Source organism: Labeo rohita, chromosome 6 (genome assembly GCF_022985175.1).
Source record: "Labeo rohita strain BAU-BD-2019 chromosome 6, IGBB_LRoh.1.0, whole genome shotgun sequence".
NCBI lineage: Eukaryota > Metazoa > Chordata > Actinopteri > Cypriniformes > Cyprinidae > Labeo > Labeo rohita.
In genome coordinates this window covers 31,956,584-31,984,287 of record NC_066874.1, presented here as the reverse complement: position 1 = coordinate 31,984,287, position 27,704 = coordinate 31,956,584, and the positions used below count along the sequence as shown (strand labels likewise).

At 35.5% G+C, this 27,704-nt stretch overlaps 5 protein-coding genes and 1 pseudogene across 5 annotated transcripts in view; all 6 read right to left on the bottom strand.

The window, feature by feature from the left end:
- Window positions 1-8,001, bottom strand: part of uba7 (ubiquitin-like modifier activating enzyme 7) — a 47,324-nt gene extending 39,323 nt beyond the window's left edge. Inside the window, exons 1-12 of the mRNA XM_051112351.1 lie at window positions 7,776-8,001; window positions 7,344-7,390; window positions 6,282-6,450; window positions 5,729-5,863; window positions 5,539-5,645; window positions 5,362-5,452; window positions 4,567-4,699; window positions 4,351-4,448; window positions 3,009-3,170; window positions 2,289-2,453; window positions 2,074-2,181; window positions 1,889-1,969 (exon numbers count right to left, since the gene is read on the bottom strand). Coding sequence (XP_050968308.1) covers window positions 1,889-1,969; window positions 2,074-2,181; window positions 2,289-2,453; window positions 3,009-3,170; window positions 4,351-4,448; window positions 4,567-4,699; window positions 5,362-5,452; window positions 5,539-5,645; window positions 5,729-5,863; window positions 6,282-6,450; window positions 7,344-7,387 — 1,293 coding nt within the window. The 5' untranslated portion in view covers window positions 7,388-7,390; window positions 7,776-8,001. The remainder of the gene's footprint in view (window positions 1-1,888; window positions 1,970-2,073; window positions 2,182-2,288; window positions 2,454-3,008; window positions 3,171-4,350; window positions 4,449-4,566; window positions 4,700-5,361; window positions 5,453-5,538; window positions 5,646-5,728; window positions 5,864-6,281; window positions 6,451-7,343; window positions 7,391-7,775) is intronic.
- A 2,959-nt stretch (window positions 8,002-10,960) lies between these two features.
- On the bottom strand, window positions 10,961-11,881 carry LOC127167380 (odorant receptor 131-2-like). Its single transcript, XM_051113393.1, has one exon. It carries the CDS (start codon window positions 11,879-11,881, stop codon window positions 10,961-10,963), a length of 921 nt encoding a protein of 306 aa, XP_050969350.1.
- A 2,064-nt stretch (window positions 11,882-13,945) lies between these two features.
- LOC127167297 (odorant receptor 131-2-like) lies at window positions 13,946-15,016 on the bottom strand. Its single transcript, XM_051113244.1, has 2 exons — window positions 14,981-15,016; window positions 13,946-14,891 (listed from the first exon to the last, which is right to left on the bottom strand). Exon 2 carries the CDS (start codon window positions 14,864-14,866, stop codon window positions 13,946-13,948), a length of 921 nt encoding a protein of 306 aa, XP_050969201.1. The 5' UTR covers window positions 14,867-14,891; window positions 14,981-15,016.
- Window positions 15,017-18,428: 3,412 nt separating this feature from the next.
- Window positions 18,429-19,349, bottom strand: LOC127167331 (odorant receptor 131-2-like). The gene has a single exon (XM_051113311.1). It carries the CDS (start codon window positions 19,347-19,349, stop codon window positions 18,429-18,431), a length of 921 nt encoding a protein of 306 aa, XP_050969268.1.
- Window positions 19,350-22,055: 2,706 nt separating this feature from the next.
- Window positions 22,056-22,977, bottom strand: LOC127167282 (odorant receptor 131-2-like; annotated as a pseudogene).
- A 1,692-nt stretch (window positions 22,978-24,669) lies between these two features.
- or90b1 (odorant receptor, family 90, subfamily B, member 1) lies at window positions 24,670-25,614 on the bottom strand. Its single transcript, XM_051113383.1, has one exon. It carries the CDS (start codon window positions 25,603-25,605, stop codon window positions 24,670-24,672), a length of 936 nt encoding a protein of 311 aa, XP_050969340.1. The 5' UTR covers window positions 25,606-25,614.
- Between the last annotated feature and the right edge of the window lie 2,090 nt (window positions 25,615-27,704).

The following is a 27,704-nucleotide window of genomic DNA, read 5'->3' as shown; positions in this document are numbered from 1 at the left end:
CGTGGCGGCCATTGCGGCCTACCACGCCCCTCTCGGTGGTCTCTCCGTGGGCAAGAATCCCCTGGTTACACGTTTCCTCCGCGGTGCACTGAGGCTGAGGCCTCCTGTACGACCTCGTGTTCCCTCCTGGGACCTGTCCGTGGTGCTTGACGCTCTCTGTCTTCCTCCTTTCGAGCCCATTGAAGAGATTTCTGACTGTCATCTGTCCTTTAAGACTTCTTTCCTTTTGGCTCTTTCCTCCCTCAAGAGAGTTGGAGACCTGCAGGCCCTTTCTGTGGCCCCTTCCTTCCTGGACTTCGCTCCAGGCCTCTCTAAAGCTTTTCTTCACCCTCGCACTGGGTATGTTCCTAAGGTCCCTTCCTTTGCACCACGGCCAGTCGTACTTCAGGCCTTCTGTCCTCCTCCCTTTCGGGAGCCTGACCAGCAGAAGCTGAACTGTATGTGTCCAGTTCGAGCGCTGGATGCATACGTTCACCGGGTGGCTACTTGGAGAAGGTCGGACCAGTTGTTCGTTTGCTTTGGTCCTCAGAGACGTGGTCTCCCTGCCTCTAAGCAGACCATAAGTCGGTGGATAGTCGAGGCTATCCTCCTGGCTTATGAGTCTTCGGGCCTTCCTCCTCCCTTGGGGGTAAAGGCTCATTCCACCCGTAGCATGGCGGCCTCTAAATCTTTCCTTGCGGGTATTCCCCTTCAGGATATCTGTAACGCTGCGGGTTGGTCCACGCCCCTTACGTTTGTCAGGTTCTACCGTCTTGACCTCTTGACCCCTGGTTCTTCGGTCCTTCCTAGCTCTTCTAGGCAGGGACTTGGAGCTGGTGGCGTGGGCATCTCGTTCCCATAGCGTTTTCCGACGCGGCTCGAGTTCCCGAAGGGGAACGTCTCAGGTTACGTATGTAACCCTGGTTCCCCGAGGGAACGAGACGCCGCGTCTCGAGGCCAGCTTCCTGCGTCCCTGCGAGCGCTGCTTCTCTTTGAAGCTGCCGTTCATTCTGGCGCACGTGCTTTTATGCTTCCTGGTCTGTGACGTCACCCCTGTGACGTCTCGCTCTTCCATTGGTCTGATTTCACACGTGTTCAGAGCGCGGTCACGCTGGAGGCGTTCCCATAGCGTTTTCCGACGCGGCGTCTCGTTCCCTCGGGGAACCAGGGTTACATACGTAACCTGAGACGTTTTCTATTATAATGCATTTCAAATTGTAAATTATTCCTGTGATGGAAAGCTGAATTTTTAGCATCATTACTCCAGTCTTCAGTATTTCATGGTCCTTCAGAAATCATTCTAATATGCTGATTTGCTCCTCAGGAAATATTTATTATTATCAATCATATTTTTGGGATACAGTGATACATTTTTCAGGATTCTTCAGGATTGATGAATAGAAAGCGCAAAAGAACAGCATGTAATCAAAGTAAAAATGCTTTGTAACATTATAAATGTTTTTACTGTCATATTTGATCAATTTAATGTATCCCTGCTGAATAAAATATACATATATATATGTATATATACATTTGAACAGTGTACGCTCAAAATAAAACGTATTCTTTATTAGAATAAAACTTACATGAGCAAACTGTTTCAAAAAGAAGAAGTACACAATTTAGCAACATTCAGAGTCTTCAAAGTAGCACACCAAAAAATCCTCCCTCCCAAAAATCTGAAATATTTGGTTGATTCACAAGGGAAACTCTGACTGACATATCCTTAGTGCTCAGCAGGAAATTTCAGACAGCACATAAAATATTTCCTGTGCATTCGACACTGCTGACTCACCAATCTTCTCACTGCTCCTCAGAGCAGATCAACCATAAGATCCAACATGGTTTATTACAACACAAATCAGGGTAATGTCCTCCTCTGCTGGTGAAACAGGAGAAATACACTCACCAGAAAATAGTTCTGTTTCTTCAGTTTGTCTTGAAATGCAGCTCCAAACACAGCAATCTGTCCATCATATCGGCTGTCCCTCTACAGCACAGAAGATAAAGATCACAAGTGCTCAGCTGTTTCTGTTCATCAAAAACAAGACTTTTATATTTAAAATACTGAGAATGAGCTGGCTTGTAGCTTACAGGAGCACAGGCATCTTCAGAAAGGACTCCATCATAATCCTGAGGTAGGCATTCCAGGGCATCGAAGTACAGCCACTGTCTGAGAGGAGTGAATTTACCACTGCACGCCTGAAAGATTTCATACACGCATAGTTATTAAAAAAAGTGCTCATATACAGCCTGGTCTCAAACTCAACCGCTGCTGGCAGTGTAAACTGTTGAAGGAATAAACTCACCTTCACCACCTCCTGAGCAGCCAGACCGCCAATGAAGGCATTGATAGGTGCCAGGTCACCACTGGCAACCAGAGAAAATTGCCTTACAGCGTCTTCATCGAGCTCATCAAACTTTGCATCTGTGCAAAGCTCTTTTGTGATATTAACCAGCACTTCAGCATCAGCCTAAAGAGGGCAGCAAAAACACAGAGATGAAATACTGACCTATGACATATTATATTGTTTTACAATGTGGTATGCTTCCTTCTAATTAAAAATACAATTCCAGGCCTATTTTCAGTAGTAAAAATTTTAAACAATTTAAATTTAAAAAACAATTAAAAAAAACAAAAAACATTTTAGTCTTTTGTTAGACACAATGCTGTAAACTGTTTTAGTTACTTTTTGGAATAGTTATGAACCATGTCACAATACGATGATTTGTAATTGTAATCAAACTGAATCATTGCCAGAGCAAATATGTTATGTATTGTATAACATACCCACATACAAAAGAGCAATGCTTTTATGCGTATTATAAAATGTTTTAATGGAGACTGAAGTATATCGGTTTTCCAGAATAGAACAAATTCTTAGCCAACACTTTACACGATGTTGTGACAATACACTCGGTCAAACAGGTCATACCTGTTTGAATGATTTTTTAAAAATGTTCTGTGAAAATATTTTCATTTTTGTACTTTTAAAAACTTATTTAGCCTAAAATGTTGTCTGACTGACCTGGGATCTAGGAAGGGGTGTCCGACCGTATTTCTCAGTGAATCTATGCAGGGCCTGGAAGGCCAGGTGCAGAGACTGGTGTCTTTTTGTCTTGCCATAGTCAGTCATCTCCACAAGCTCAGGATTTCTGATCGCTTCATCCAGTGCCACATTCAGAGGTTTCTGCGAGAGTTAAAATATCAACTGAATGACATGCATTGCTATTATACTGAATGCTTACACAAATTTTAGGAGCACCTTCTAATCCATAATCAAAAAGTCTTTTTCAAAAGTAGCCTTCCCATTACAAGGTGGGTGCAGGTGACTCCTTAAAGTGATTTACAGGGGAATTTTGTTTTTACCTTTGAAATGGCATTTTTCTAACTTTATTAAAAGTAAAGTTTTATTAAAAGTCATCTTTTATGTCATTTTTTTAAATTATATTTTTTAAGCTTTTTAAAATTTCTAATTAAAACAATGCAATAAGAGCAGGTAGAATAAGTTACAAATCAAATGAAATCAGTATTAACGAAATTAATTTGTACTACAGAGGTGGCATGTAGGTGTATTTTCATATGTTTAATGAAGCATGAGTGCAATTAAATTAATAAATTCATGTTAAGATTAATGTTTTAAATATAACTTTAACATCATGAATACAGAAACATTAAATGACTTAAATAACTGAAAAGATACTTTAAAAATGAACCTAAATCTGCCAGTAGGTGACGGCAAGTCACTGATTTAATTACTGAATCTTATCATTTATTTGATTCGTTCGAACGGCTGATTTATTCAGGAATAAAGAAAGTGTCTTTATGAATGGTAAATTGAATCACTGACTGACTAGAAAAAGTACGTTCATTCATAAACGAAACGCCACTGTGTTTGAATGGAGATGTGCAGCATTTTTGATGACGAAATAGAGCAAAATCAGGCAATAGTGTTATAGTCAGACAATGTAGGTCACTTAATATTAACGTCTTGTTTGTATTAAATCAATATCTCATTTACAAACTCCTTTAAAAATTATTAAAAGCTGTCGCTCATCTTAGTTCATCGCAATCTCGCAAAGTTCCATTATAATCAACTGTTTATGAAAGGACTGGTGAGATATGTCTGTAATACATTACTCAATGTTGCAAAAACATGTAGAAGCCTCAGTTCAAACACAAATATGCTGATCTGGTCAGTTGCACTGGTGCTCCTAAATATTTTTCATAGTCGCACGCAGTAGTTTTCATTCGCAAATGCGACTGAATGGTTGTAGAGCCCTGAGTAGCAACTTAAAATATCTGATTATTCCTTACTATGCAGTCACAGATCCACACTACTGAATAAATCAATCATAGGTGATACTTACAAAGCTGAGGATTTCAGGCTGTTTTACTTCAGTTGCCACTCCACCCTTCACATACTCAGAAAAGCCTGAAGTATCACAAATACTGAAGGAGTACTTGTCTAAAACATTAAAATATATTGTTATTGACTGATTTGCATGATACTGATATTTTCTTGACCTTCTCTATCAATGATCAGCTCTTGATGTTTTCCATATATTTGATTATATGAAACCTACCTCTCACTTTGATCTGAATGGGGCCATGACTATTGAGTTCAGTCATGCCTTGAATCTCAGAGAAATTTACAAACATGTCATCGATAAACTCATGGCTTTCCTCATCTGTGCATGTCACTATGCCTGGATTGTCCTATGATGGAAAAAACATATTTGCAGCTCAAATTTATTAGAGGATAGTAAAAAATGTATTGGAAATTAAGAAATGTTGACTCTTAAGGAGTGGTAGGAAATGTTGGGCAACTTGTTTTGAAACAATCACTATTTGAAATTCCATTTGGCAACTCTAGAAAGTAACACAGAAACTAAAAATGAAAATTGTGTCATGTTCAAGACTATAAAAATATTTTTTATGAAATCTGAGAGATTTCTGTACCTCTGTTGAAAGTCCATTCAACCAAAATTTTGACGCTTCGGATAGTTCATCAAGAAATAATAAAGATAACCCACATTAATCTGTTTAATCTAAGTCTTCTGGAAAGGCACAATCATGTTATGATCAACACATTTAGGTTTTTATTTTTTATTCACATTTAAACACTGATCTACACACATACATAGAGCAAATTAATATGGTAAACAGAAGCTCAAACATGCATTTTTTCTGGAATCTTATGGAGTAGTTTAGCTGGAATGGACATTTAGTGGAGTGAAGGAAATATCTCAGATTTCATTAAAAATGTTCACAATTTTAAAAAGTCTTCATTTGGTCCTATAGATTTGGAACTACATTAGGGTGAATATCCCTTTAAGAGCACCAAACTGAAAGAAAATGTGATTTTTGTCCTGTGTCACCTTGCTGATTTGAGCAATCATGGATGATACTGGAGTCTCTCCATTTGTGTCTCTGACCTCAAATGATTCGCCAAAGTCACAGAACAGCTGCCTGCAAACCAAACAGAAATCAGAATCTGATTCAGCATTATTTTAACCAGTTTCACATATGTTGCTGATTCATGGGATGCATCCTACCCACAAAGCCCTTTGGTGTCAGCCACGATAAACTTTATATTGTTCGAGTGACAAAACGCTCCCACACGTAGCTGCTCTTCTAAAGGTGAATTTGTGAGCACCACCACCTATTGTAATAAACAAATAAGCAAGAAAAAAGGGTTAAAACTATTTTTTTACACATGCATATGAGATCAGCATCACTACTCACCTGGAATTTGCTGAGGAAGTCCTCATTGAGTTTATTAGTTGAGGCAGACACTCGAACGTAGACGTTCAGACTAGAGAGCTGCTTTTCAGAGCACACAGCCCTGTTTTGACCCAGATCAGCTTCCTTCAGGTAAAACTACAGAGAGCATTTGTTATTATATAAATAATTCTTTGTAATGGACCCATCGAAAACACCTGAACAAACCATTGGCATTTCTACTAACTAAAGGGATAATTCACCTGAAAATGAAAATCATTTACTAACTTTCAATCCAAACTAGTGTGACTTGCTTTGTTTCATGGAGCACAAAAGGGCAGCGGCTTTTTCCATGCAGTGAAAGTACATTCTTTGCACTTCAGCTCTCAAAACTATTTGAAGTCTGATTTAATATAAAACATTGGTTTAGCAAGTCTGAATGCACACAAGCGTTAATCGTCGTTCAAAACGGCAACTCAGAGCATATTCAAAACATCGTCTTTTTTGGTTAATATATAATGACAGATGATTCATTTAAGTGAACTATTCTTTTAAATGCATTAATAGGACTTATTACCTGAGAGGACAGATCTCTCCACTCCACCACACCCTCATCCTGAATGGTGACCGATCGAACTCCAGCCAGGATCACATTTTTGGCAATTTCCACGCCAAGACCTCGCATTCCAGCAATGAGGACATCAGCCTTTCCCATGCGACGCATTGCATCGTGATCAATCACGTACCTGTTGTGAGAAGAAAAATTGCACCGTGCATTAAGTAAAATTTCCCTGCTTGGTGATTTAATATTTAAAACATTTGAACTGTGAATGATGCTATGTCAAATAGTATTTCGTGCAACATAAAAAAATACTTCTTTTGATCTCAATTAAAACAAGCATACATTACATTTCACAAATGCTACCATGATGTATTCTTTGCACTTTGCATATTTAAATAACATATGGAATATTTTCACATATCAGTAGGCTACTGAGAATTGGGGAACAAATTATTTTAAAAATCATAATGCTCTTAAACAGTCATCATTTTTTGTATTTGACAAACTCTAATCCAGTTCTAGTAAACAAAATAGTATGCAAATTATGTCAACTATGCAAAACAAAACAAGACCACAGTTACTTTTGCTTTGGTTTTCTGTGAAAAATACAAAGAAGAGACAAGTCAAACTTGGGTGTAACCATTTATATTCCTAACTTGGAACATGCCAACAGGAAAAACATAACCGGAATTCCTCAAACTAAGTAATGTGACCTGATGATTTACAATTACATTAAAGGTGATACAACAAATGCATGTATTTTTTGAACAGAGAAAACTCCAAACCTGTGAAATAATATATACTTTTAATGTCTAAATGGAATTATAATATGTGCAACACAGATTTTCTCCACTGGGCATGTAATTCAAGTGACTGCATTCAGTTTCAACAGCACTTGATTAAAGTACATAAAGTAAAAATGATAACTAGAAAAGAAAGCATGATGCTTTACACTTCTCAGCAGTGACTGCTGGCAATAAAATTTCCAAAGATGACAGAAACAGAAAGCACAAAAAGGTAGAAGGGAAACCCAAGATGCAGATAAGAAAAGTTTATAATATTTTACAGTACACTTACAGCTGTCGAGAATATAACCCCTCGTCAATATCAGCCTGAGCCATTTTCTGTAAGAATGACAAGTCGTTATCAGTGGTGCCCTTTACAAAGAAGTACAGCATAGTATCATATGCTAATACCATGGTAAGTTTTGTTTTCCATATTCATGGACCATAGTATCTACATGTACATCCTAAAAATACTGTATTATTAATATGGTGCATGTCCAACATGTTAGTACCACTGTACATGGTGAGGTTTTTAAATACACCTGTTCAACACCTGAGTGTAAACAGTGCAAATAATTGAGAGATTTCAAGGATATTGTACATTAGCGAACAGTAAGTGACCAATGACGAATGTAAAAATACAGCAACTGAATAACGTTAGCCGTAATGAGCTATTACTGGCAAAAATCCTCAAAGATAAGGCAATATTTTCAGTAAGATTTACCTTGCAGCGGAGTTTGGCGTTTTGGTTCCTCTGTCAGAACAGAAAGTAATCTCATTCAGAGGAGGTGGTTTCACTTTCGTTTCTGATATTGTGTAACTTTCGGCCTCTCTCTCATATTCGGCCATACTGAATGGTTAAAAAGACAGTTATTTATATTTTAACGTGGCTTTGAAAGCTTCTGTCACCGGACGATGAGATTCCTCAGGTGAGGTGAACACTGTACGTTTGTAACGTTACAAAAAAATCACCACAGAATAACCGCAAGATGGCGCTGCAAATCTACGGAAATAATTGCATAAACGCTGACAATCTCTGGCTAGAATGCAAGGAAAAATAAGCGACTGAGCACAAAACGACCCGGTATTGATCTCAAATTGAATTCCAAAAAGTTCCACTCTGTCGTTTGTTATGTCCATAAAAAGTCAAAACCGCTGCTAATGATATGGTCTAATAACGAACGCTAGCTGTCATGTGACACCTGTTACTTTTTTCAGCGCTTACTTGGATGAACCATTCACAATCGTTTGTGATTTCAAAAAAATACATGTGACCCTGGACCACAAAACCAGTCGTAGGGGTATTTTTGTAGTAATAGCCAAACATACACTGAATGGATCAAATGATCGATTTTTCTTTTATGCCAAAAAGCATTAGGATACTAAGTAAAGATTATGTTATATATAGACATTTTGTCAATTTTCTAATGTAAATACACTACCGTTCAAAAGTTTGGGGTCAGTACATTTTTATTGTTTCTTTTCTTTCTTTTTTTTTTTTTAAAAGAAATTAATACTTTTATTCACCAAGGATGTATTAAGTTAATAATTAAAAGTTTATTAAAAGTTAATAATAAATAATTTACATTGTTATAAAATATTTATATTTTGAATAAACACTGTACTTTTTAAACTTGTTATTCATGAAAGAATCCTGAAAAAAAATCACAGGTTCCAAAAAATATTTGGCAGCACAACTGTTGATATTATCCACCATTGATCATTCTGATAATAAATCCGCATATTAGAATGATTTCTGAAGGATCATGTGACACTTTAGACTGGAGTAACAGCTGATAAAAATTCAGCTTTTCATCACAGGAATAAATTCTATTTTAAAGTATGTTAAAATAAAAAACATTATTTTATATTGTAAAAACATTTTGCAATATTACTGTTTTTTTTCTATATTTTTAATCAAATAAATGCAGCCTTGATGAGCATAAGAGACTTCTTTAAAGACTATGACAAGTCTTACTGACCCCAAACTTTTGAACGGTAGTGTATATCAACACTTAATTTTTGATTAGTAATATGCATGGCTAAGAACTTCATTTGGACACGTTTAAAGGTGATTTTATCAATATTTTAATTTATTATTATTATTATTTATTTATTTTGCACCCTCAGATTCCATTTTTTTTAAATAGTTGTATCTCGGCTAAATATTTTCAAACCATACATCAATGGAAAGCTTATTTACTTAAGCTTATTTACTAGCTTTCAGATATAAATCTCAGTTTTAAAAAAGTGACCTTATGACTGGTTTTGTGATCCAGGGTCACATATATTGCTAATATAGATATAGATATACTTTATTGTCAAACTTTAAGTCTGAAATTTTTCTTGCATAACAGTATGTTTGTTGCACACTCTTTACAAACACGATTCACAAACATAAACACAACAAATACAATATAATACAAAAAAAAAAAATCCTTGTTAAGTTTTAGGACAGCCTGATGTACAAAGGAATGTTTTAATTTCACTCGATTAAATATTGGGACTTTAAAGCGACGATTAGATGGTAAAAGCACAAATTCATGATACAATACATGACTAGGATTAGAAACAATATTCTTAGCCAGCCTTAAGAGGTTCTTACGATAAGAAAGTTTGTATAACTTTTCAAGAGGCTGTCCTACTATCTTTGAACAGATTTTAATTTGGTTTCTCAACTTTGTCTTTAGCCTCACAGACAAGCTCATGTACCAAACAGAATTGCAATACTGTAAGACACTCATAATTACAGACATAAAGAATAATCCAAGAATCTGTTTTGATGCTCCAAAAGACCTAAGACGACGCAGAAAATAAATTCTCTTCTTTGTCTAATTACACAAACTATCAATATGATCTTTCCATGATACCTTATTGTCTATTATTACACCTAAATACTTATACTTTTCTACTTGTCTAATGTTTTCACTATGTATAACTACGGGCTTTGTAAATACATCAGATGTAGACCTAAATACAATCTCCTCTGTTTTTTTAAAGTTAATCACAAAAGCATTGTTATCACACCACTCCACTAATAGTATGTCAATTAGTAATGTATGTTTATTATTATACTTAAATAATTAAACGTGTTACCGTAGAAGTCTCACTGGAGTCTCAGTCACTTTAAACTTGCTCAACTAATACATTTAATAAAGTTACAGTGATGTATATTTTACTGATCTAAACAATTTCAATTTAATTTATGCATACATGCATTTAGTATTTAATACTCTAGAATTTAAATTAACTGCTATTCTAATATGACAAAATAATAAAACAAAAGAGTGGCCATGACTTTTTGACCTCAGAGTGTTTTTCTTTTTGTGTTTATTTTCTCTGTTGTCAAGTTAAATAATGATAAAAAATCTCATAAACTTTATTGTATGAATGAATTGATTATTTGACAAAATAATGCAAGTAATTTTAGGTATTAAAAATAGTACAGTGAAACTGTAAACTACATTCACAAAGAATAAGAATTTACAGTGTGATTTATGTTATTACATAATAATCGTAATACAGTGCTATCATCAACATTAATAAGCAGCTTCTCCAACTTGTTCATATTAAAACTGTAGTTTGGCTATTAAAGCATTTACATGGATAAAGCAATAGATACTGTTTAAAATAAAGCCAACATTTGTGGTTTCTTCCCATAGTTAATGTGATCAACAAAACCTTATTTCATACATCCAATAAAAATGACAAAACAGCAGCTGATTAAAAGACATTGTGCAAAAATGGCTCAGAAAAGTAAAGCCCTGAGTAAAGTTCAGTCATTTGTTTGTACTGTGTTTGGTTTACATGGTTTGATATTTAGTTATCTACTGTAATTTAATCATATCTCATAATTAAACACAAATAAATCAAATTATGTCTAAATAAACTGTAGCAAAATAAAATACATTATTGTGATGGTACTATCCTTACAATAATAACGTTACAAGTAAAGTATTCCTTCATTTGTTTCGCAAACTTCTGGTCTCTGACTCCATATATTAAAGGACTCAGTAATCTTGGCATAATATTAGTAAACAGATAAATACCGAAAGTGATCTTAGTTTGGTGAAGACGGAAAAAAGGGGTAATAAGTATAAACATAAAAGGAGTGATATAAGAAAGCATACAAAGAAGTAACTGGACACCATGCAACAATATCGTACTCCGAGCCTTATTTGCTGAACCCTGTGAAACGGCCTTTCTGGCAGTGAACAGGACTCTGCAATAAGTATAAATGAGAATTATCCACACCAATGACATACAGATGACTTGTGAAGCTGTTGTGTTGTCCTGGTGGACTTTGGAAGGGAACACATAAATTGGGTAGCAAGGTACAAATGATCTGAAGAAAGATATGGGTTGCGTTAGAAGTGAAATAGTGATATCTGCTAAAGAACGTATAGCTGCTATAACCCACAGCAAACATATAAAGATGTAGGTCCTTTGTGGTGTGCAAATCTGAGTGTGATGCAGTGGTTTACAGATAGCAATGAAACGCTCTATTGCCATACCGGCCAGATTCAGTGGAGTGATCATAAACGTGGTTGTGCCAAGAACCACCAATATGCAACACAATGAAAAATCCACAAGTGGTGAAGCGTAGGTCAGCACGTATAAAGTCACTGATATGCATATCATGAGCATGTCATTGATTACCAGGTGAATGTATAAAATGTATCTGGAGTCTCTTGAAAACATTGGATTGGAGAAGAAAGTCACCACCAGCATTCCGTTAATGAAATTAATGATAAGGCCGAGAGAAACAATCACAATGTTTTTGGCAAGAGCTTCTTCATAACTATCCACAGTCCAGATCGTCGAGTTCATTTTCCAGTTCTTTACAAGCAAGGATCTGGAACAGAAAAGAGAGTGGTTAAAAAAATGACCTATTGTACAGTCTTAGCATATTTCTTGTAGATAGACTTACCTTGGAGCAGAAGAACCATTTCTGGATGGTGGGCAGTCTATAGCTCACGTATGTTTCAATCACACTACTTTCATGTGTTATTTATGGTTTGTGGAAAGGGCAGAGATCGTGAATATTAAATAAGATGGTCATTGGCCGTGGGCCACATTCATTTAGCCTATTCAATTATTTGCTGTTTCATGACAGTGGAGTATTTGCAATGCAAATGCAAGTAACACCATGAATATCAAAAAATCTACAGCCTGAGATACAACTATTTGAAAATCTGGAATCTGAGAGTGCAAAAAATCAAAATATTGAGAAAATCTCCTTTAAAGTTGTCCAAATGAAGTTCTTAGCAATGCATATTGCTAATCATAAATTATTTTTTGATATATTTACGGTAGGAAATTTACAAAATATCTTCATGGAACGAGATCTTTACTTGATATCCTAATGATTTTTGGCATAAAAGAAAAATCGATAATTTTGACCCATACGATGTATTTTGGACTATTGCTACAAATATACCTGTGCTACTTATGACTGGTTTTGTGGTCCAGGGTCACAATTCATAATACAACTTAGGTAAATATTGCACTCCCTGCCATTGCCACAAGAGGTGCTATAACATCACTACACTCTCACAAAAAAGATACAAAAGCTGTCATTGAGGCATTGTGTTTAATGTAGGTACTAATTTTTACATTTTAGGTACAAATATGCATGTTTTAGGGGTACACAAGTTACAAAAGTGTACCTTTAGCTGCCTTAGTGAGAGCTTTTGCATTTTTTTTCTGAGAGCGTACATAACTTCTGTCAGTTTTGACTTTATGCACAATTACTGACATTATCAGATCTGATGAATAAACATACCATATTAGTAACCTTACTAATGTTTTAACAATAATATTGGTTTTCAAGAAACAATGCTGTTAAACCTTCTATATACACACAAGTCTTTAGACCTCTGAACTGACTGCATGCACATGCAGAAAGTATTTTGAGAGACAAGATATAACTGGGCGATGTGAACTCAGAGCTCAGAGAGAGAAATGTGATATAAACCTGCAACTCTGAGAAAAAAGTCAGAATTGTGCCTCTCTTAACCCTTCCCTTCTTATTATTTGATTATTATTTCATTTGCCCCACCCGCACATTTCTTTCCTATTCTCCGTCCTCTGTGTTCCCTGTCCTGTGCCAGAATGTTATCTAATGTACCCCTATGTAGTTATGCTCTAGTTTTGTCCTGCGCATTTCAACAAAGCCTTTTCTTCCTTTTTCTGAGTGTTTTCCCTTATGAGGTAGATTTGATTGCTTTTTGTTTTATTTTTGACACGCAATGAAACTCATTGAGCTCTGAGTCCTTGTCTGATTTACCCCAAACCTGCACTTGTTCATACTGTACTGGCACTGCATTAAGCAGTGCATACAGTATTAAACAAAAAGTGTTTCTGTGGCAGAACACTAAACAGTGCACTTCATCTGTGATAAAGTACACTGTTGAACACACTTTAAGACTGAAGAGGTTAATGTTTATTCTAATTTATATGTGGTTTTAATAGTGCAGTTGATTTTTAAGACATAAATATTCACTTCATGGTGGCATTTGGCCACGGGTGGAAAAATAGGGACTAAAATCAGAATTTACAGTGCAATTTATTTTATTAAAATAACATTCATAATACAGTTCTGTCTTTAACATTAATAAGCTGTAGTCTCAAATTGTATATCTTAAAACTGTTGTTTGGCTATAAACTTTTTTCTGGGAAAAATACTTTAGGGAAACTGATTTCATTCAGTCACAAAACATCCAACACACCAGATGATTAGAAGACAGTGAGCAAACATGGCTCAGAAAAGTGATGTTACTTTTGAGTAAAGTGTCTAAACACTTTTTGGGCCACTGCAGGAAAATGTCATAATTAAACATAGATACATATAAAGAAATTATTTATAAGCAACATTTAGCCAGCTGAAAATCATCATTTTGTTGGCATAATCTTAACAATAAGGACTTTACAAATAAAGTATTCCTTCATTTGTTTTAGAAATTTCTGGTCTCGGACCCCATATATCAAAGGACTCAATAATCTTGGCATAATATTTGTGATTAGATAATTAAAGAAGGTGATCTTTGTTCTGTGAACAGGAAAAAAAGTAGTGACACTCATATCTAAAACAGGGGCAATATAGGAAAGCATACAAAGAAGTAACTGGACACCATGCAACAATATCGTACTCCGAGCCTTATTTGCTGAACCCTTTGAAATGGCCTTTCTGGCAGTGAATAGGACTCTGCAATAAGTGTAAATGAGAATTATCCACACAAATGACATATAAATAACTTGCGAGGCAGTGGTGCGATCCTTGTGCTGTTTGGATGTGAACAAACTGACAGGATAGCAAAGTACAAGAGAATTGAAAAACGATATGGGTTGGATTAAGAGTAAAATAATGATATCTGCCAGTGAAGGTATAGCTCCTATAACCCACAGCAAACATATAAATATGTAGGTCCTTTGTGGTGTGCAAATCTGAGCGTGATGCAGTGGTTTACAGATAGCAATGAAACGCTCTATTGCCATACCAGCCAGATTCAATGGAGTGATCATAAACGTGGTTGAACCAAGAACCACCAATACGCAACATAATGAAACATTCACAAGTGGGGAAACATAGGTCAAGACATATAAAGTCACTGATATGCATATCATGACCATGTCATTGATTATCAGGTGAATGTATAAAATGTATCTGGAGTCTCTTGAAAACATTGGATTGGAGAAGAAAGTCACCACTAGCATTCCGTTAATGAAATTAATGATGAGACCAAGAGAAACGATCACAATGTTTTTGGCAAGAGCTTCTTCATAACTATCCACAATCCAGGTTGTCGAGTTCATTTTCCAGTTCTTTTCCAGCAAGGATCTGGAACAGAAAAAGAACAGATTGGTTAAAAAAAATCACATCCTGCAGTCTTAGTCAATGCATTCAAGAAGTCTTATCAATGGACTGACCTTGAGCAGAAGAACCAGTTCTGGATGGTGGGCAGTCTGAAGCTCACATGAGTTTTAATCAGCAGAGTGCTGCTGTATGTTATTTATGGTTTGTGGAAAGGGCAGAGATCATGAATATTAAATACGATGGTTATAGTCATTGGGTCATTTTAAATGAGCTATCCAAACATCTGCATGTTTGCAATGCAAATGCAAGTAACAAAATGACCATTATATTTATAAATCTACAGTACAATTTAAGATTTATTTAAATTCTATTTTATTTTCTTCAGATCTCGTAAAATAAACATATTGTATTAATAATCTTAGAGATGGAACAAATGCAACACAATCACAGAAATAAGAACAAACATACCAAACCAGGAACTGACTAAAACCGAGGGCTTAAATAGACAGATGATCACTAACTTAAACAGAACAGATGTGAACTAAACAGAAACCATGAAAACTACCCAGCAGGCACCAGACATCAATATAATGTCAGGTTGACCTGAACCCCGACGTCGGACAGACATTGCATTTTAACAGTCAGTATTTGACGTCAATTTGACGGTGACTTAATGTAGGATTTTGGATACACACCCTGAAAAAAACCAAAATATTAACTTCAGCTGATGCCGGTACTGGATATCAAATTAACGTTAACATTAAATGTTGAACTGACATTGAATTTTGGTCATCTGATATCGCAACTGAAATTTAACCAAATATCAATGTCTTATGATGTTGTGTGCCTGCTGGGTAACAAGTGGAGCGAAAATGTGAACAAAGAAAACAATATTACTAACCCTGCGTCTCAATGTTCATACTATCCATCCTAAATAGTATGTGAGATTAGAATAAGTGTGTCCCAAAGTATAGTATACTGAAAAGAGTATGCCAAAAGTCCACCGAATAGTCTACTATTTCAAGTTGATTTTTGAAATGTGGATCCGTTCACATTCTAATAGCTTATATTGCCCACAATCCATTGCACTTTGGCGAAGGATTCGGTCAAGAACTACAAACACGAATAAACACGTTAAAAATTACAAACATGGCGGATGTGCGCGACTGGTGGTTAGGTAGAGATGTTTAGAAAAAGGAGCTGAGTTACTAATAATCAACATTTAACTTGGTAAAAAATATATATATATATTTAATGTTATATGTGTTATATTTAATCTGCAACTGCAGTGTGAACTTTTATAAACATCCGTTTGGTCGTTAACTTTTAAATGCATCATTATGCAGAAAATATGAGCAGAGTTTTCGGCATGAAAGACCTGTGACTGGCAGATAAATGCACTACTTCTTTTCTCTCCAATACAGTAGGAACTGTTAAATTAAATGAACTGTGGAGGATGTTAACCGTGACAAGATGATTGACAGGCCAGTTAACAGTGACAGGGTGCATGTATTGATGCGACAAAGCGTCCGTTAAAAACGCAGTTGCATTACGGGCATCACGAGTTTGAATCCCGGCTCGAGGACCTTTCCTGATCCCGCCCCCTTCTCTCTCTCCCACTTTGCTTCCTGTCCTGTATGATCTGTCCTATCATAATAAAGGCAAAATAGGCAAAAATAGATCTTAAAATAAATAAAGACGCAGTTGTGTGATATGATAGTATGTCCCAAATATTTCCTACTTTCTACTGCACACTCAAGCGTGTGTACTTTTTCTTCACCAAAGAGTAAATACTTTAAGAGCGTAGTATAAGTAGGCACACTGGGATGCAGCAAAAGTCTTAAGAACTGACAACCTAAGAACTAGTTTGACCAACTAGCAGTTAGCCAAGGGGTAACCAGTCTTACTTTTTAATTCAAATTAGACCTGTCTACCTTTCTATAACTGATTTTAAAAGGTTATGACTAGTCTTAAAGAAAAAAAATTATATCACTAACGTTTTAAGACTAGTCTAGGCAGTTTGTGCAACTGGCCCATGGGAACAACCCACAAGACTTGGAGATGATCTCACTCAGTATTTTAGCCATCACTTTTTGCCCCTTGTCAAAGTCACTTTTATGCTTCTAACACATTAAATTCAAGAAATACAAAGTTCTGTCATGAAACTCTAGATGGCACAGACCAATAGGTTCTATATAAACACATCATCATTCACATGGCACAGCTGATTGCATCTAGTTGCATCAGCAGCCAATAATCTTGCTGCTCAACATTCAAATATTTGGTTAGTACATGCTGTAGCAGTTGTAATAATGAAATCGCCCCATAGCTGTATAGATCAGCTATGGGGTGATTTCATGTATACCATATATGGGGCTTAATTCATCTTATGTTATATGTGCTGCAACCATATTTCTTGCAATGCAAATGCAAGTAACAAATATTATATTTATAAAGCAACAGTGCAATTTAAGTTTTATCTAAAGATTCTCATTTTTTTAGCTTGCAGTGGTGTTTCAGGGTCTTTGCAATACATTGCAAAATGTGTCAGAATACAATTCATAATGCAGCGTTAGTAAATATTGCACTCTCTGCATTGCAACAAGAGGCACTATAGCCTGATTGCTTATAGTTGCATCAACAGCCAGTGAGCTTGCTGCTTAACATTCAAATATTTGGCTAGTGCTTGCTGTAGCAGTTGCAGCATGCTTCAGAAACCCTCCACCTTCCCCAGCTCCACCTGTATAGCTATGGGGTAATTTCATGTATATTATATATGGTGTTTAATTCAGCTGTTATATGTGCTGCAACAATATTTCGTACATGCTCACAGCAGCATGTCTGTGGATGTTTTGGCAGCAGCAAGTGTCAGTACTTGCTCTTCTGTCATTAGTAACAAGGGACCATGTGTGGGTGCTTAATTCATTGTCATGTGACAAATTAAAAGAAAGACTCTGGAGGTTATTTAGTCATTTATGATTTTACTAATTTATCAAAATACAATAACATGAAAAACAAAAAGAATAAGAATTTAGAGTGCAATTTATTTAATTTAAATAATCATCATTATACAGTACTGCTGTTACCACCAAAGTTAATAAGTATTTTTCTCTAATTGTTCATCTTAAAACTATTATTTATTTGGTTATAAAAATATTCTAATCATATTGTTTTGTAATGCTCAAAATAAAGGCACAAATATTTTTGTTGTTGTGCATCCATAATATATCATTTAGTTAATATGATTAACACCACTTGTGTGAACTAGAGGGTAAATGATTTCATACATTCAGACACTGAAAATGGATGAGTGAAGTTAGTTTTGAATAAAGGTCATTCATCATTTGTTTGTACTGAAAATTCATAAATATTCAGTTTTTAATTGTTTTGGGCCTCTGTAGAGAGTTTCTGTTCTCAGTGATGTTCTCAAATAAAACAAATGTCATAATCAAATAGAAATAAAAATAAATAAATAAAATTCTATTATCTAACTTTCAAACTAAATGTGGCCAAATAATGTATATAATATATATATATATATATATATATATATATAAAACATTATTTTGATGAAACTATCTTTACAATCACAACCTTACAAGTAAAGTATTCCTTCATTTGTTTCAGAAACTTCTGGTCTCGGACCCCATATATCAAAGGACTCAGTAATCTTGGCATAATACTTGTGATTAGATAATTAAAGAAAGTGATCTTTGTTCTGTGAACAGGCAAAAAAGGAGTGATAAACATATCCATAACAGGGGTCAAATAGGAAAGCATACAAAGAAGTAATTGAACACCATGCAACAATATCGTACTCCGAGCCTTATTTGCTGAACCCTTTGAAACGGCCTTTCTGGCAGTGAACAGGACTCTGCAATAAGTGTAAATGATAATTATCCACACCAGTGACATACAGATGACTTGTGAAGCAGTGATGCGATCCTTGTGCTGTTTTGATGGGAACAAACTAAATGTGTAACAAAGCACAGTAGACCTGAAGAGAGCCATAGGCTGGATTGAGAGTAAAATAATGATATCTGCCAGAGAAGGCATAGCTCCTACAACCCAAATCATACATATAAAGATGTGGGTTCTTTGTGGTGTGCAAATCTGAGCGTGATGCAGTGGTTTACAGATAGCAATGAAACGCTCTATTGCCATACCAGCCAGATTCAATGGAGAGATCATAAAGGTGGCTGTACCAAGAAAAACCAGTGTGTAACACAATGATGCATTTACAAGTGGTGAAGCGTAGGTCAACACATATATAGTCACTGATATGCATATCATGAGCATGTCATTGATTACCAGGTGAATGTATAAAATGTATCTGGAGTCTCTTGAAAACATTGGATTGGAGAAGAAAGTCACCACCAGCATTCCGTTAATGAAATTAATGATGAGACCAAGAGAAACAATCACAATATTTTTGGCAAGAGCTTCTTCATAACTATCCACAATCCAGGTTGTTGAATTCATGTTCCAATTCTTTTCCAGCAAGGATCTTGAGCAGAAAAAAAAAAAACAGATTGGTTAAAAAATCACATCCTGCAGTCTTGACTTAGTCTATTCATTCAAGAAGTCTTATAGATGGACTGACCTTGAGCAAAAGAACCAGCTCTGGATGGTGGGCAGTCTGAAGCTCACATGAGTTTTAATCAGTAGAGTGCTACTGTATGTTATTTATGGTTTGTGGAAAGGGCAGAGATTATGAATATTAAATCTGATGGTCATAGCCATTGGGTCATTTTTAAGTGGTCTATCCAAACATTTGCATGTTTGCAATGCAAATGCAAGTAACAAAATGACCATTATATTTATAAATTTACAGTGCAATATCTAAAGATTCTCTATTTTTTTTAGCTTGCAGTGGTGTTTCAGGGTCTTTGCATTGCAATGCAAAATGTGTCAGAATTCAATTCATAATGCAGCGTTAGTAAATATTGCACTTTCTGCATTGCAACAAGAGGCACTATAGCCTCATTAGCATGGACATAACTTCCATGCACAATTACAATCATAATCAGATCTCATAAAATAAACATATTGTATTAACAATCTTATATTTCAACAATAATTAGGAACTGTAATAGTGTTGTGCCGGATCGAGTGCATGATGCAGGAGAATCCAACAAACAGTGTTTAATAATAAATCCAACAGGAGATGGAACAAAAACAACACAACCACAGAAATAAGAAGAAACAATACCAAACCAAACAGACAGATGATGACTAACGATAACAGAACAGGTGTGAACTAAACAGAAACCATGGAAACTACCCAGCAGGCACCAAACATCAATATAACGTCAGGTTGACGGTGGACCACAACATTGGACAGACATTGCATTTTGTAACAGTCAGTATTTGACGGCAATTTGACAGTGACTTAATGTTGGATTTTGGTTGCACACAACAAAATATTAAAGGGTTACTCCACCCCAAAATGAAAATTTTGTCATTAATCACTTATCCCCATGTCGTTCCAAACCCGTAAAAGCTTTGTTCATCTTTGGAACACAATTTAAGATATTTTGGATGAAAAGTGAGAGGTTTGTGACTGTCCCATTGACTGCCAAGTAAATACCACTGTCAAGACCCAGAAAAGTATGAAAGGCATCATCAAAACAGTCCATCTGCCATCAGTGGTTCAATCTGAATTTTATGAAGTGACGAGAATACTTTTTGTATACAAAAAAAATAAAAATAACATCTTTATTCAGCAATTCGTCTCATCTACATCACCGTAGTGAAATTTTGGAGAATATCCGCTGGACGCAAACTGTGTACGCTGTTCTGTGTCAGTCGCACCACACGGATACGTCTTCTAAGTTCTTTAAGCTTTGATTTGAACGAAAAAGGAAACAATGCTACTAAGTCTTAAGAACTGACTACTTAAGAACTAGTTTGACCAACTTGCAGTTAGCCGAGGGGTGACCAGTCTTACTTTTGAATTCAAATTAGACCAGTCTACCCTTCAGTAACTGATTTTGAAAAGTTATGACCAGTCTTGAAGAAAAAAACTATATGACTAACTTTTTAAGACTAGTCTAAGCAGTTTGTGCAACAGGCCCCTGGGAACACCCCACAAACTTGGAGCTGCTCTCAGTCTTCTAGCCATCACTTTTTGGCCCGTGTCAAAGTCACTTTTGGGCTTCTGTCATGACACTCTAGATGGCACAGACCAATAGGTTCTAACACGATCTGATATAAACACATCATCTTTTACATGGCACAGCTGATTGCTTCTAGTTGCATCAACAGCCAATAAGCTTGCTGCTCAACATTCAAATACTCAGCTAGTACATAGCAGTTGTAGTGTGCTTTAGAAACCCTCCACCTTCCCCAGCTCCACCTGTACAGATCCGCTATGGGGTGATTTCATGTATACTTACATGCTCACAGCAGCATGTCTGTGGACGTATTGGCAGCAGCAAGTGTCAGTACTTGCTCTTCTTTCACTTGTAACATAGGAACCATGTGTGGGTGCTTAATTCATTGTGACATTCATTATCATGTGACAAATTAAAGAAAGACTCGGGAGGTTAATTAGTCATTTATGATCGTACTAATTTATCAAAATACAATAAAATGAAAAACTAAAAGAATTAGAATTTTGAGTGCAACTTATTTAATTGAAATAATCATCATTATACGGTACTACTGTATCATTTCTCTAATTGTTCATCTTAAAATTATTATGTATTTAGTAATAAAAAATATTGTAATTGAAATATTTCATTGACAAAAAAAGTCTACTGCTTAAAATAAAGACACAAATATTTTTGTTGTTGTGCATCCATAATATATCATTTAGTTAATATGATTAACAGCACCTGCGTGAACTAGAGGGTAAATGATTTCATACATGCACTAAAAATCATCAAAACGCCAGCAGTTAAAAGACACTGAAAGTGGATGAGTGAAATTAGTTTGAGTAAAGGTCATTCATCATTTGTTTGTACAGAAAAGTCATAAATACTCAGTTTTTAATTGAGAGTTTCTGTTCTCAGTAATGTTCTCAACTAAAACAAAGGTCATAATCAAATAGAAATAAAAATAAATAAATCAAATTCTAATATCTTTCAAAACAAATGTAGCCAAACAATATATACATATATATATATATATATATATATATATATATATATATATATATATATATATATATATATGTATAAAACATTATTTTGATGGCACTATCTTTACAATAACAACCTTACAAGTAATGTATTCTTTCATTTGTTTCAGAAACGTCTGGTCTCGGACCCCATATATCAAAGGACTCAGTAATCTTGGCATAATACTTGTGATTAGATAATTAAAGAAAGTGATCTTTGTTCTGTGAAAAGGGAAAAAAAGGAATGATAAACATATCCATAACAGGGGTCAAATAGGAAAGCATACAAAGAAGTAATTGAACACCATGCAACAATATCGTACTCCGAGCCTTATTTGCTGAACCCTTTGAAACGGCCTTTCTGGCAGTGAACAGGACTCTGCAATAAGTGTAAATGATAATTATCCACACCAGTGACATACAGATGACTTGTGAAGCAGTGATGCGATCCTTGTGCTGTTTTGATGGGAACAAACTAAATGTGTAACAAAGCACAGTAGACCTGAAGAGAGCCATAGGCTGGATTGAGAGTAAAATAATGATATCTGCCAGAGAAGGCATAGCTCCTACAACCCAGATCATACATATAAAGATGTGGGTTCTTTGTGGTGTGCAAATCTGAGCGTGATGCAGTGGTTTACAGATAGCAATGAAACGCTCTATTGCCATACCAGCCAGATTCAATGGAGAGTTCATGAAGGTGGCTGTACCAAGAAAAACCAGTGTGTAACACAATGATGCATTTACAAGTGGTGAAGCGTAGGTTAACACATATATAGTCACTGATATGCATATCATGAGCATGTCATTGATTACCAGGTGAATGTATAAAATGTATCTGGAGTCTCTTGAAAACATTGGATTGGAGAAGAAAGTCACCACCAGCATTCCGTTAATGAAATTAATGATGAGACCGAGAGAAACAATCACAACGTTTTTGGCAAGAGCTTCTTCATAACTATCCACAATCCAGGTTGTCGAGTTCATTTCCCGGTTCCAAGGGTCTGGAAAAGAACAAGGAAAGCATGGTTAAATAGTGACCTAGTCTAGACTAATCTAGTCTATTTTGAGAAGTCTTGTAGATAGGCTTACCTTAAGCAGAAAAACCGGTTATGGATTGTATGTTTCACTCTGAAGCTCACATGGGTTTTAATCAGTAGAAGTGCTACATTATGTGCTCATGTGTTATTTATGGTTTGTGGAAAGGGCAGAGATTATGAATATTAAATATGATGGTCATTGCCCTTGGGTCACTTAATTAGCCTATTCAAACATTTGCTGGTAATTTCATGACACCACAGTATTTGCAAGGCAAAAGCAGCTATCAAAATGAATTAAAATCTGCTGTGCAATAGCGAAAGTCATGGGTTTTCTGTGAAATCTCTCATCGTCAACAACATACAGAACACGTTATACAATAATGATGAAAATGTTAGTGGGCCACAAACTTTCACACATTACAATGCAAAATGTGCCAGAAGATAACTCGTTATGCAATGTTAGTACATTAGTACCACGAGAGGCACTATAGCTTCATTAGTCTGCACAAACAAGTATGTTTAACAGCATAGTGCACTTGAAATGCATTGGCCAAGCTTGTAACTGACACTGCATTAGCATTTAAGTGCTGCTGGGTACCCAGCATTCATTGCGACTGGTGCCAAACTGAGTTAAGGTTCAAAACTCAAAATAATACAAATGGGTTCCAGTGGTTGTTGTTAGCATTATATTAGTTGTACTATTTTCTTTTTCAAGATGTTTATTATTATGGTAAATCTATATGATATTTCAGTACTGGTTTTAATATCAACCCAAGTTATTTTTTTCTGCTGTGCTCATCTACAGCCTACTATAATTTTATAACTGCATTGATAAGACGTATCTAAATAGGATTCGTATTTATTGCTAACTGCAAAATTAGGTAATACTCAACATAACAGCACTTTGGTAATGTAATTTGTACTTAGACTTCTCATGATGACCACATGGGGTCAGTATATCTTGGCTGAATGTATGTGCCTGCCTGTATGTGTTTTTGTGATTTAGAGTTGTCTAGTATGTAATTGCTTACATCTGAAGCAGATTTAATGCTTGTAAATGCATATCGTCCAAAATGTTGCATTGGATAAAAACAGGAGTGGTAAAAATACTTTTAAATTTAAATGCAACTTAATAAAATGCAGTGCTATCCGGCCCTAAACTACTAAACTTAAACTGTTTTTTTGTTTGTTTGTTTGTTTGTTTTGTCGATGATATTGCATTTATTCTTCATGCAAGATTTTAATTTTACTTTGTATAACACATTTTTGCACTATTTACACTGTGCGCTGCTTAGCTGAAACATTTTGATAAAACAAATGTAGATGAAACTTCTCATAATACACTATTTACTGTAGGTTTGAATGTAAACACAATTCCTTATTTTCAAGATGGGCCATTTAACACATGGAGACATTTGTTATATTAAACCATGGAAAACATTTAATGATGAACAAAACATTAAAAAAACTAGAGAACACTGATAATTTATGGCATAACAATGTGGCTGTACATTTGATTAAATGTAACATTTACATCAGTGTTGCAAAACATGTATCTGATACATAAAGAATTATGCATGCTTTATGTTGTATAGCCATTAATGATGTGTTTCTATGAAACATCTGATGACCTTTTTCCTCATTGTTTGATTGATTCAACCTTTACAATGAACAATCTGCATGAAAAAATCCCCTTCATGTGTTTGTAAAAAAGTTTATCGCGAACACCATAAATCAACGGGGTAAGCAGTCGTGGTACTATGTTTGTTAGAAGATAATTTAAAAAGGTTAGTTTTGCCCGATCAACTGGCATAAGTGGGACAAACATCTTGTCTATGACAGCAGTAATGTAGGACAACATACAGAGCAGAAGCTGTGCTCCATGTAACAGGATGGTGCTTTGGGCCTTTTTTGCTGAGGATTTATCAGTGGAGGCCTTTCTGGCTGTAACCAGCACCTGACAATATGTGAATACAAGAATTACCCACACAACAGATGAGTAAAGGCCATTCATAAATCTGCTCTGTATTTCATGGTATGGGGTATTATACAGAATTGTTACACTACATGAAGCAGCTGTTGAAAAAACAGATAAAGGACGAACAATTGAAAGGAGAATCAGGTCAGTCAGTCCAGGTATAACTCCAACACCCCAAATCAGAGAGATAAGGATGTACGTCCTCCGCACTGTGCAGATCTGATGGTGATGCAGAGGTTTGCAGATGGCAATGTAACGCTCAATAGCCATACCGGCCAAAGTCAGAGGAGTGTTCTTATGAGCAGTTGCAGTTATTATTAGAAGTGAAATACAGAATGGGAGAGGTACATTTTGCCATGCATAAGCCATCACAACAAGACTTACACTGAAAAAAACCATCAGCATGTCATTGATAACCAAGTGAATATATAATATGTATCGTGGGTCATTGTATAAAACTGAACTTCTGAAAAAAGTCAGTACAAACATTCCATTTATGCTCATAGTTATGACCCCAAGAAGAACAATGGTAAAATTTTTTGCAAAAGCATCTATATATTTTTCTTGTACACTATATAGAAACATTGTAGCGTTCATTGTCCTTGTGCACTGGTGTAAAATTCACTGATTATTATAAGTGATAATCCTTTTCTTGAGAGAGAGAGAAAAAAAAGACTGTTCTCTTCCTTGATGACCGTCAAAAGTACATGGAGCTCGAATATGATCTTGAAGATTAGAATATCTTGACTTATCCTGAGGATTAGATTTCTGATATAGAAAATAAAAAGAAGAAACATTTAACAGGTTAACAACTATATGCTATAATCAATATATAGAAAAAATATTAACACATCATTGAAAGAGTGAACTTACCTTTTCAGTTTGCTTAAATTTTGACTCCAGACCTAAAGGTCAGACTAATTTATACACTCTTTTGAGATGTGAAAGAAGGGGGAGAAAAGGCATATCAAAAAGGGAGGGAGGAAGGGAGGGACAGAGAGAGTCTAATTATATTTCTTTTATGGTGTAAATATACTGTATACATATATAATATACTGTGAATGAATATACAGCATTTAGATTTAATGTAAAAAAGAATTTAGAGTGTATTGACTTAAATTGTTAGTCATTTTATTTACATATGGACACATTATGTCAAAAGTTGTGTAGAACACAACTCAGGCTTATTGGAAAAATGTGCCTTTGGTGATATTATATTGCTTCCTTCACGTTTCCCGACACATACAAAGTGGCACTAAAAGCACCTTCAATTTTATCCGAATCTGGCAACATTTTATTATGCTGGTTGCAGCCAATACATACATTTATACTGGAGGTTGCATTAACCAAAATTTTTTTCATCAGTGACGGTTGTCCGTCACTTTGACAGATTACACTGCGGGTAATCTATTGTAAATTGTAGCTGTAATTCCCACCCCTGTCCAGTTAGTGGCGAGTGCGCTTCAGTGTGGTGGCAGAGCACGGGATCCAGAACAAAAACGAAACTGTCACAAATGTTTTCCCACACGTTTGATTACGCACAGGCGAGTACACAGAAGCTATAACAATCTATCACACCACATTTAAGAGTGCCAAAACTGAATTTTTGCTTGAATTTCCTAATGAAATGGACAGAATCTGAAATCTGAGGCTTTGTTTCGTATCCAAAGTAACACAAAGCTTTGCCTATTGCTATTTATTGGAAGGAAGGCGCACTGTATACTGTTCATTCATCAGCTGAAAACAGCACAGACCAAAAGATCGATTGGGATTTAGGAATCGATATTGGTTCATTAAAATGAGAATCTATTAAAATAGAGAAATAGTTTTTTGCTTTTTTGTTTACACAGCCCTAGCGTATTTTGTTCTTTTTAAACACTGTGCCGTCATCCTGTAGGTTCATGATTAAAAATGTGAACAAAAATAAAAGCAATTAAATGTGTTATTATAATTAAAATGATTATAAAGTTGAAAATTAAAATGAAAGGTAATAATAGATTATGACGGTATTTTTATGACCCTGTCCGTCAAAATGATGTTGGCCGTTTGACATTAAAAAAGTATATAAATTGTATTATTTTTATGAAAATAACCGATCGTATTGCTAGATAAAACCCTTCTTTCTCGGCTGGGATCGTTTACAGCCGCATTTAAACTGCATTTTGGAAGTTCAAAATCGAGGCACCATAGCAGCCCATTATATGGAGAAAATTCCTGAAATGTTTTCCTCAAAAAAAAAAAAAAAAATTCTTTACAACTGAAGAAAGAAAGACATGAACATCTTGAATGACAAGGGGTTGAGTAAATTATATGTGAATCTTTGTTTTGGAAGTGGACTTCTTCTTTAAATATCAATTGTTTGCAGTTAGATCCAGCCTTTATTTTCATGTTGGACTCAACTATTGCTGGCACATACACTGTATGCACAAATATTTGTCCTTAATCATTATTAATGTAATTTAATAGAAAACACAGAAGGGTGGTGCAGCAGGATTTAGAACAGCCTCCAGAGCTGTAGTTGGACTCTGCTGACAGATGCCGAGAGGTGCAACCAATGTGCGTTCACTCATAAACAACTACAGAGTTCCAACTTGTCCATTGTGCAACTCTGTTTACCTCTTTGCTTATTCCGCCAAATTAACTAGTGAGTTGAAATGCATTACCCGTCACGGTTGACTATCACCTGCATTTAGTGG